Source organism: Natrix helvetica, assembly GCF_964273705.1.
Source record: "Natrix helvetica genome assembly, chromosome: 1".
Taxonomy (NCBI): domain Eukaryota; kingdom Metazoa; phylum Chordata; class Lepidosauria; order Squamata; family Natricidae; genus Natrix; species Natrix helvetica.
Window position 1 is genome coordinate 108,817,061 of NC_138548.1, and position 11,487 is coordinate 108,828,547.

General features: G+C 42.5%; 1 protein-coding gene across 2 annotated transcripts; it reads right to left on the bottom strand.

Annotated features, from left to right (window-relative positions):
• Positions 1-5,770: 5,770 nt before the first annotated feature.
• On the bottom strand, positions 5,771-9,747 carry LOC309385455 (pleckstrin homology-like domain family A member 2). 2 transcript variants are annotated; one of them, XR_014174220.1, is made up of 2 exons: positions 8,997-9,747; positions 5,771-6,386 (listed from the first exon to the last, which is right to left on the bottom strand). XR_014174220.1 is itself a non-coding variant. In XM_081939958.1 (2 exons), the coding sequence occupies exon 1, from the start codon at positions 9,546-9,548 to the stop codon at positions 9,099-9,101; it is 450 nt and encodes a 149-aa protein (XP_081796084.1). In that variant the 5' UTR covers positions 9,549-9,744; the 3' UTR covers positions 5,771-6,386; positions 9,057-9,098. The 2 variants fall into 2 exon arrangements, 1 of the variants encoding a protein (XP_081796084.1); XM_081939958.1 differs by having other exon boundaries at positions 9,057-9,744.
• Between the last annotated feature and the right edge of the window lie 1,740 nt (positions 9,748-11,487).

The window sequence follows — 11,487 nt, forward strand, 5'->3', positions numbered from 1 at the left end:
TTCTTCTGGATCCTTCCACCTTTATGAAGATCACTTATTTCATTTGGCTGCAGCAGCAGCTGCAGTGCTTTAAAAAATACATCTCCTCCAACCCACCTATTTCAAGGTTGAACTTTTGATAAGTAACTCTGCCGTGCTTTGGTGCTGGGGAGAAGGCTTAAATGATTGCAATTTTCTCTGCACCATGCTCTCCCACAATCTGCCTCTCACAGGTCCTCAGTAGGTAGATAAAAATGTCAAATCCTGACTAAGAATCTGACTGACTCTGTAAGCTACCATAATCATTTATTGAATATATATATATGTCACCTGACTCCCAATGAATATCTAAGATTAAGAGTACTATGGTGTCAACAAAGATGCCTAAAAGGAACCAAAAGATCCACACTCCTCACCAGACTAATTATAGAACTAACAAGGGGCTCTATTCTGTTGTTTCTCAAGGCCTCTTTCAGTTTCAAGAACCTGTTGTAGACTTGGCAAGCTTTGAATAGTTTAGCCTGCAACCCTACGACATTCTTCCTAGACGTCAGAGCCACTTTGAATAGACATGCAAAAGATAATGCCATTTGATATTAGATGAACTCTATGTAAATGTACATAATAACACCCATGTCAGACTTTTAGTTTGGGAAAACAAAAGTCTTAAAAGGAAAAAAAAACCTGCTAGTGAATCATGAATCAATCTGATATGATTCAAAGGTTTCACAATCAGATTGGCATCCAATACAGTAGTATCAGCCAAATCTCCATTATGACATTTAGGAATTTTATAGCCCTTGGGTGCAAAGAAAAGACAAAATCCACACTTTATGCTGGCTTAATAAATGTATTGAGCTTACCTGGACTTGGTTTCTTACCTTAAGCAGAATTTAGGGCCAGACTGCAAGAAGACAATGTGGAATAAAAGCTGAATAGATTCCAAATGTATTAAAAATGTGAAAAGAAATTGAAGCGACACACACACAACAAAGTCTTTATGTAATTGGCCCAGTGATTTTTCATGCCATGCAAGAGCATCACTGAACACTGTGTTTTGATGCAGGAGTTACAGCTATCTCAGGGGATCCAATATCTACCATGGCACTGTGCAACGTGCTTGCATTCCCTTTTAATTATGGAGAAGGGTATACATGTTTCTTTCAAGCAATGCTGATTCCTGAAAGACCTCATGATGACTGATCCAAGGTCTTTTCTTCTTTACCAAAGAATATTTACTGACATCTTTTCTTATCTATACCTGTTATAATCAGGACTAATTACACCGATATCCTAGTGCGTGCAATTGTGTGGATGTCATTTTTATTAAATGAATTTTTAACAAGATAAAAACAATACTAAGTTTAGGGAAGAAATAAAGAAAAAAAACAGTGAACAGATAAAGAAAAAAGATTATAAAGAACTGCCTTCTAGTATTAAGTAGTTATAAATGAGTTTATATTTTACCCTTTCTCTAAAGTTACATCATAATTTCCTTCTTTTCATAGTTTACCTTTTCTAATTACAAGTTCATTTTTTTTCTTCCTTCAGCAAACAGTCCATAAGGGGTTCCCATCACTAATAAATGTGCTTATTGTCCTTTCCCTAATCAAACAAGTCAATTTGGCGTATCTGTTAATTCTACCATCTTTACCAACCATTCCTCCATTGTGGATGTTTCATTTTTGTGCATATAATAATCTTGCTGCAGTTATCATATGCAACCAGGGTTATGTTTTACAGTCCCAAATGTAGGGGGCCCAAAGGTTGCAAAGGCCTTTCCCCTGTACTCAAGAGCAGTACCCCTCTTGATAATTTTAGTGTCCTAAAGAGAGAGAAGCCATCTCAGCTGTGGGAAAAAATTTTCCCTGGAAATGGAAGCATAGCAAGTTTTATTCATTCAAATCTCACCCCAGTGTTTGTCATTTGATTTTTGAACGCTTACTCTGTAGTTTTTCCTCTTGTTATCATTGTGTGATTTTCCTGTTTAAATTACTTTAGCCTTACCTCATCGGTACAGTACCCTGATAACTGAACTGAAAGATTATTTTAAAGCTGTATTAATAAATAGCAAACAAGCATAGAAAGACAGTCATTGCTTGAACCTGTAATTCTACAATGCTAAATAAGGAAGCAACTTTGCAGGAAGTCGTGTGCAAGTGTGTTTTGATTCTCAGGTGTTCACAGCTTCATCCAAATGATGCTTTTGGTCTAACCTTGGCAGAATGAGGTTGGATTCAATTAAGTTTATGCATTTTTTTTCTTTTTGTCTTTCCATGGGTGAGTATCTTCTACTCCTCCAAACATGCTGAATTAAAATTCTCCTCATTCTGTAAGTTGGGATTCAGCATCACGAGAGCTGCACATTGCCCAGTTTGACTGCATTGGGTTCTACTGTGCCACTTAATTGTTTTTGGAAGAAGCATTGAGACAGGCAACCTACCCCAACCCTCAAGCAGATCACTAAGGGACTCTTAGGTCTGCAGTTCCAAAACAGAGACGGGAGAGAAAGGCAATTGTGATGGCATCTGGAACTTATCAAAGCTTTTTATCAAATGGGCTTTGATCAAGGAAACCTGAGCCCTCTTCTCTGTGGGGTGGGGGAGAAAAGCTGGCCTGGAGGTTTTCTTGGACTCTTGTTTAATTATGCATCACGTAATTCATCAGGATTGCTGATGCTAGCCAGACACCCTTCTAGCAGTATCTCAAAAGCTTGAATGATGCACTGAGAAAATTGCACTGCATAGCAATATGCTGACCGGGTGTTGCTAATTAGAGATAATTTTAATTCTGTCTTCTCCAAGCAAATTAGGGCAAGACAATGGGAAAGCTTTCACTGCTGTTCCAAATTATTACTTTAAAAAAAAGAAAACAATGTGTGTCACATAATATGCCAGCATTGTGGGAGTCTGAGGATGCTTTCATAAAAAGCTAACACCAATAGAATTATGTGGCCTAGCAGAGGTCATCTAGTTGGAAATAGGTTCCACTGAAAATAATAGATCTTAATTTCTCTCCAGTAGGCAGCAAAAGGTAAAGGTTCCCCTCGCACATGTATGCTAGTCGTTTCCAGCTCTAGGGGTGGTCCTCATCTCTGTTTCAAAGCCAAACGGCCAGCGCAATCCAAAAACGTCTCTGTGGTCATGTGGTCAACATGACTAAACGCTGAAGGCGCAGGGAACGCTATTACCTTCCCACCAAAGGTGGTTCCTATTTTTCTACTTGTATTTTTCATGTGCTTTCAAATTGCTAGATTGGCAGAAGCTGGGACAAGTAACGGGAACTCACTCCATTATGTGGCATTAGAGATTCGAACTGCCGACCTTTCTGATTGACAAGCTCAGTGTCTTAGCCACTGAGCCATCGCATCCCTTGTACCAATAGGCAGTACATGAATTTTATTGAGACCCTTATGCAAGCAGAGAAATAGCTGTTTCTATAAGTAGAATAATATTCTACACTCCATAAAAGTGGCTAAAACGTCAGAAATGAGTATCGGATACTTTAAATTTGTCAGAATTCCTCCCTGATTCCAAGCTGAAAAGCTTCTTCCAACATGTTAAAAACAAGAAAAAAGTTAAAGAAGTAATCGGTTCATTGCTGGGAAAAAGTGACAAGAAGGTGACAAGCAACAGGGAGAAAGCAGAACTATTTAACTCATGTTTTGCATCTGTCTTTACACAAAGGGATAAAACAGTCCAACCTATCAAAAACAGCACCACAAAAATCAGATTGGGAACACAAGTTTGAAATAGGGAAGAAAATGGTAAGTGAGCACCTGTCTACCCTAGACGAGTTCAAATCACCAGGACGGGATGGATTACACCCCAGGGTTCTGAAGGAACTGGCAGATGAGATCTCAGAACCACTGAACTATATCTTTCAGAGGTTCTGGAGCATCGGGAAACTACCAGAGGACTGGAAAAGAGCTGATGTAGTTCCCATCTTCAAAAAAGGGAAAAAAACAGATCCAGGAATCTACAGACCTCAATACCAGGAAAGATTCTGGAAAAGATAATCAAGCAACGAATTAGCGAACATCTAGAAGCAAACAAAGTAATAGCCAAAAGCCAACATGGGTTTGTCAAAAACAGATCATGCCAGACTAATCTTATTGCATTCTTTGACAAAGTGACAAAATGAGTGGACCAGAGGAATGCCGTCGATATAGTTTACTTGGACTTCAGTAAGGCATTTGATAAGGTAGACCATAACCTACTACTAGATAAAGTAGAAGAATGTGGGTTGGACAGCATCACCACCAGATGGATTCGTAACTGGCTGACCAACCGCACTCAACGTGTAGTCCTCAATGGAACTGCATCTTCATGGAGGGAAGTATGCAGTTGAGTACCCCAAGGCTGTTTTGGGCCCAGTACTCTTCAACATTTTCATCAATGATTTGGATGAGGGAATAAATGTGGAACTCATCAAATTTGCAGATGACACCAAGCTGGCAGGAATAGCCAACACTCCAGAAGATAGGCTAAAGATACAGAAGGATCTTGACAAACTTGAACATTGGGCACTATCTAATAAAATGAAATTCAATGATGAAGAGTAAGGTTCTACATTTAGGCAACAAAAACGAAATGCACAGGTACAGTATAGGTGGTACCTTGCTCAACAGTAGTAACTGTGAAAGGGATCTTGGAGTCCTAGTGGACAACCATTTAAATAGGAGCCAGCAGTGTGCAGCGGCTGCCAAAAAAACCACACAGTTCTAGGCTGCATCAACAGAGGGATAGAATCAAGATCACATGAAGTGTTAATACAACTTTATAATGCCTTGGTAAGGCCACACTTGGAATACTGCATTCAGTTTTGTTCACCACAATGTATAAAAGATGTGGAGACTCTAGAAAGAGTGCAGAAAAGAGCAACGAAGATGATTAGGGGACTGGAGACTAAAACATATGAAGAACGGTTGCAGGAACTGGGTATGTCTAGTTTAATAGAAAGGACTAGGGGAGACATGACAGCAGTGTTTCAATATCTTAGGGGTTGCCACAAAGAAGAGGGAGTCAAACTATTCTCCAAGGCATCTGAGTGTAGAACAAGAAGCAATGAGTGGAAACTAATCAAGGAGAGAAGCAACTTAGAACTGAGGAGAAATTTCCTGACAGTTAGAACAATTAATCAGGGGAACAGCTTGCCTCCAGAAGTTGTGAATGCCCCAACACTGGAAGTTTTTAAGAAGATGTTGGATAGCCATTTGTCTGAAACAGTATAGGGTTTCCTGCCTAGGCAGGGGGTTGGACTAGAAGACCTCCAAGGTCCCTTCCAATTCTGCTATTGTATTGTATTGTATTGTATTGTATTGTATTGTAAGTGAATTAGGTATTGAATATCATCTTGTCTTCCTACCAGCCCAGTGGTGGGTTCCAGATCCCGTTGCAACCGGTATGGTGCAACGGGTCCCAGCGCCCACCACATGAACATATGCAGCATGCGCATGCGTCCTTACCTCTTGCAACGCCTCCACGACGCTTCAGCTGCTCAGTGGAGCATCGCGCAGGCACCGTGTGTGCGCGCAGAAGCGCTGAAAAGCTCAAATACAGGTAAGGAGCTCGGGCGAGCGGGTGGGCCCTCTGGAGCACCATACCAGAATGGTACCCGTGCTCCGGGCAGGCACCGTTACGCCTGTACCAGAGCGTACCGCCTGCAACCCACCACTGTACCAGCCCCTTTTTAACATGGGGGAAAAATGGTGTGTGGAAGGTTCAGAAGAGGGTGGGAAAGGCTGCACCCAGAGGGTCTATAGATTAAAGGCTTCTCAGTCCCTCTACTATATCTTGAACCCAGTGTGAGATTTTATTTAGCCATTAATGAGTCAAAATTAGTTGTTCACAATTACATTATTTTTCTGCTGCTATTTGAAAATAATTTCAGCCAGACATGACAATATTTCTCTGAGGTCAGATGTATGTAAAGTACAACATTTATCAGACTATTCCAAAATCAGAATACTCTGAGCATTACAAAATTTCTGTCCATGAGACCTATTTGGGATATGAAGATAAAAAGAACAGTTTATCTGGAATGGACATGTGAACACAAAAAGAAATATTAAAAACATTCATCAAAAATATAAAACACAGCTGTTACAAATAATTTAAAAGTATTTTGTCCCACCAAATGGTGCAGAATTGTCTATCTTATAAATAGAAAAGAAAATAGCAGTTTGCAAGCTGGATCTCTTGCTCGGTTAACCAGACTTTGGTTTTTCAAAGGGTCTTTGGTTTGCAAGTGCTTTTCGGTGAAAGTTCAACTCTTCAATTCAGCAGCTTCATTCAATCCAGCAACCTCCATCATCCTTCTTTGCTTTTCTTCATTAATTTCCTGCACCAGCACAATCAAATCACAATCCAAGTTATTAAATCTTGTTTGTGTTCCGTGGTCATGCTCTAAAACAGGAGAAAAAGGGAGAAAATCAATGGAATAAAAGATAGCAAATATTTCTCAAATGAATCAAATTTTCCTAATCAAATGCAATACACGTATCACCACTTCTGTATTTCCTTAGTTTCCAAGGAAGTTGTATACGAGGCTTCCTCCTCAATTTATTTAGGGTTTAAATGAGATGACCTTTTAAAAATAGTATCAGTAAAGCAGCAGTTACTTTTCGGATCAGAAACCAAAAGTGGCTTAGCACAATGGTAAATGTTGGCTTCACTTAACACAGTGAATAAGAGCTACTTTCTCAACATCATGAAATGGGGGAAACATGTTTGGGTTTGTAAGATTCTGATTTACTTTTACTGGTCAAATTTGGCCTGCAGCTTAGAGATTCTTGGCTGAGTGACTTCTCATTAGCAAAGTATTTTGGGAGTACTTTTCTCCTATCTGGTGTGTTCTATTTGTGTTGGCACTCAAACTGATCAATGCATAAAAACCAGTGCTGGGAATTGGGAGAAGGGAGGATTATGGCCTTAGGGCATTTGGAAGGCATCTGACTGGAGAAGGCACTATGGTACTTGAAATTGAAGAAACTCTGTGACACACCTGCTGCAAAGCACCTGAACTTCCACAGACTTCTCAAATGACAGGGCAAGCCACATTCAGAGAGATACAAAGACACATCAAGCTTTCGGCAAGGAAGGATCAAAGCATATCCTACAGGGATTTCCAAAAGAACTTTCAACCCTAGGGGTTGCTAAGACACGTGTTTCACAATGTTCCATTAGTCTTTAATAAGCAACTGAATATACTTTATGTATTTTAGAAATAAATGCTATGTTCGCTATGAAACCTTGTCACTTGACGCTTGTATCCCCTAAGAATTTTTGCTCAGAGTGTATAACATTGCTTAAATGTTAGCAGTTGGAAGCTCTCCTTCTGCCTTGGTGCACCTCTATTTTAATTGTGTTTTAATAAAACCAAGAAAAATGCTAAGCCAGAATTATATAAGTAACATTAATGGATTTTTTTTAAAAAAATACCCTGCATCCCCTATTACAAGAACAATGATGCTAGCTCATTCTCCCTTAGTGGTTACAGTTACAATTACTGATAGTTTGTATCAATGAATCCTCTAGCATGATTGGTTATCAGGTTGGGGGAAAGATGATGTGCTGTTGATTTAAGGTTGGTATATCTGTTGGTTTCTGGTTACTTCTACAGATTACTGTCTCCTAGCAAAAATGCTAGTTGCAGCATTGGTGACTTCATCCTGCAGTTCAATGTGCATTTCTAGAACTAGATGCCGTATGTGTTTTCCATAGCTCTAGTTACTCAAGAGACAAAGAAAGTGAACACATTTCCTGAAGAAGTCAGTACTAGTTCAAAGGCTGCTTGTAGTCAATTTCTATCCTGCTTCCCTTGTATTAGCAAAGCATTTCCTCTCCGGGTGACCCTTAACTGTGTTTTTTTTTTAAAACCTAAAGCTGTGCACCCATTAACAACTCCTTAAAGCAACAGCATCTTTCCCTGCAACCATGCAGGCTTGGTAGGCATAGTGCAAACCTGGGAAAAGATGTATTTGGTTTAGAAAGTTGCTAATATGTACTCCACAGCATCATTTTATTTTCTCTTTAAACCTGAAGCAATGCAGAGCCCTCACTATGACGACTGGAAATTTTAGGCACAGTAATCTTGAAAAATTAGAAGGTGCATGTCTATAACACTATATTTGCACATTTCCATGTTGGTCAGAACATGGCTTGCACATGGTAAAAATGCTAGCTTAAAAAGAGAAGAATATAGTGATTACAATAGTGGGCTTATAAGGCTGCACTGCAAGATCATTATTTAAAAAAAACAGCAGGAAAGTGGTTAAGAAGTTCACTATGGAAAAAAATTAAAACATCTATGACAGTGGTTCTCAACCTTGGGAACTTTAAGTCCTGTGGACTTCAACTCCCAGAATTCCCTAGCCAGCTGTGCTGGGGGATTCTGGGAGTTGAAGTCCACAGGACTTAAAGTCGCCAAGGTTGAGAAACACTGATCTATGTGATTCTGCAGCTTGGATTCTCAATCTTTAACTAATTTTGGACATCATACTAAACCAGGATTTACAAATGTCAATGGTGAAGCAAAATCAAACATATTAAATCAAACCAAATTTTTAGGGTCATCTTGCTCACAGATACATACAGGGCATCTCAGTATGATGTGCGAAACACACCAGTACTAGTATTATGATTTAGCCGGCTTAGCTCCCTATGCAAAAACAGCCACTGCCATTTGTTAACCAGGGTTTACCTAGCATGTTGTGCTACACTCTAATATAGGGAATAGCCCAATTCATTAGAAAACGCATTAAGCTTGCAGCTCACTTTCCTAACGATGTCCATTCCGTCTAGGCAAGAAGCCAACTACCAGAAACCCCTTTCGCAAAGGCGCCTTTCATTCAGGTTCCTTCACTGCCCACTTAAGGAACCGCTGCACTCAATCTCCTTGTCTCCAAGAAAAGCCGATGGCTGGCCAGAGAATAAAGGAGCGGTGGCGGGGTGGGTGTGGGTCCATAACTAAAGAGGAACCATAACTGAAGAGGAATCAATCATCATGCCGCCAACCTCTTGAATCTTTTCCGGACGCTCGTCCGCAGCCCTTGGGAACCATCTACGTCCTCTCACCTCGGCTAGGCTGGTCCGCGGGGGACAGGCAGGGAGAGGGACTCAGGGCGCCCGAGCCAACCGCCGGTCGCGACTGCCCGCCGCCGCCTGCTCGACGGCCTCCTGCCGGCTCTTGAAGTCCTGGATGGCGCGCTTGTTCTGGAAGTCGATGAGCGCCATGGTGATGGAGGCGTTCCAGCAGCTCTCGCCCGGGCACCGAAAGTCGATCTCCTTGCGGTCCGTGGTGACGATGGTGAAGTAGACGTACTTGCCGGTGCGCTCCACGCAGTCCACCTTCTGGATGGAGCCGAAGCGCAACTCCTTGGCGCGGGCCCTGCCGCCGCCCCCGCCGCCGCCGCCGCCGCCCCCCTCGGGCGAGAAGAGGCTCAGGCTCTCCTTGCTCAGCACCACCTGCTTCTTCTTCCACAGCTGGAAGAGGCTGTCGCTGCGCTTCTCCAGCTCGCCCTCGCGGATCACCTCCGACGCCGGCCCCATCGCCGACGGCCCTTTCATGCTGCCCACTTCCCGCCGCGCGCTCCCGGCCCGCTCTCGCTTGCTGCTCCCGCACCGCCGCTGCCGTGCCACGCGACAACGACGCCGGCTCGCCCCCTCTCTGCTGTCGGGTGCCGGTGCTGCGCGTCTTGCTATATCGCACGAAGAGCTCCGTTTATGACCTCGGAGTCCGGGCTCCACCTTGCTGCGAGGCTCCCCGCCCACGCTGTCGCCCGATTCCCTGGTGCCAGACGGGGCTCCTCCCTCCGTTCTCCGCCCGCGTTCTTTAACCCACGCTACAGATCGCGCCCCCTGCGGGAGACGTGGTCCGGCGAGGAGGATGGTGCTGCGAGGATTGCGACGATCGGCGCTAAAAAAAAAAGGTGGAGGGGGGCGATAAGGTGACGGAAAGATCGAATGCAAATTTCCGATTTTTCCTCAGTTACGGGTATGGACAAACTTCCCTACTAAACGGTAACTGAATACGTAAGCCCCATTTGCCCAAAAGTCTTATTTTCGAGGCCAAGTGGATGAAGTTACTTTTATAGGTGCTAATTGCTAAAGTTATGGTGGCGCGTTCTTGCGCCGCAAGGAACCATTGTGTGCGATTGCCAGAAGTTCGGAGTTCAGAATGCAAGATGGAAAGAGTTTCCTCGTGTTATTTTTTAATTAGTGAAGTATAACAAAGAGGCAACATCAAAGACACACGACTACAACAATATCAATTAACAATGGTCCAGGGCCACCAGAAGAGAAAGAACTTTGTATCTCCCTTGACACCCAAAATGGTAAAAGGGGAAGTAAAGAAGAAGAGGTATTACAAACACATCATAGATCATAGGTTATGATTAGCCTATGACGTTAGCATCTTCCATGTCACTCACATAGGTTAGGATGCAGGAAGGAAAGCGGATTGCATTGGCATACGCAGCCCCTGATTTCTGCATACTTCTTGGATGGTTGTTACAGAGTGATTTTAGCTGGTCTTAGAGATCTGAGCAAGCTGAGCAGTGTGGGACAGGACTAGATCTACAAAAGCCTGAGATACTGCAATTGCCTGCTTTTGGCAAGGGTGATGCGAACCCAAGTGAAAAGTTCCTCCTTACATTACACCCTAATCCAGAAGTCCTACTCACTCTCTAGCAACCAATGTCATTAGTCAGGGGAAATGGGCATTATTGTCCATGCATGGAAGCATCCATTGTTCATTCATAGAAAAACAAAGCATACATTTAGGCATGTGGAAAGTTATCACCCAGCCCTCTCCCAGAAAAATGAAATATCCTAGGAAATATTGAAAAGGCAGAATATTATATTTGCCTGGATGTGAAAAAGGGAGAAACACATTTTAAACACAAAGTAATTTCCTGCAGCTTCCTGCCCATCCCCACTTTGTCAATGGGCCATTAAGAAGGCCAAGCCAGTCCACTTTACATAATAAAGAGTTCTCCCCATCAGCTCCAGGGGGATGGGATTAAGGCATGATAATATTGGCACTTTACTCAACTGACCACATGGCATCTGAGAACTCTGAGAATTCAACCAAACCTGGACTCAGCCTAGAGAGTTGCCCCTGCATGGGCCCATGTGAGTCTAACAACCCATCAGAATACATTTCTTACACAGGAACAGGAAACAGAGAGGTGGGATTGAACAGGTTATAAAAAGCCTAGCAAGCCCCTCCCTCGGCCTTCTCTTCTTCTCCACCAACACTGAAGCATGTGATCACCTTTTCTGTTCAGGACTCAGGCCATGTGGTCCTGTCCACCATTAAAACCATCTTTCCAAGCAGCCTCCATGTCTCCAGTGTCTTTTTCCCCACTTGGAGCCGAACCCAGAAGGACATTTCTTTCAACAGGCATACATGTGGAAACACAAATGTTAATACTTATATAAAAATCCCAGTGTTTTGAGATTCCATTAGTTTCAGACAATAAGAAACAAAACGCCGTAAATAAAA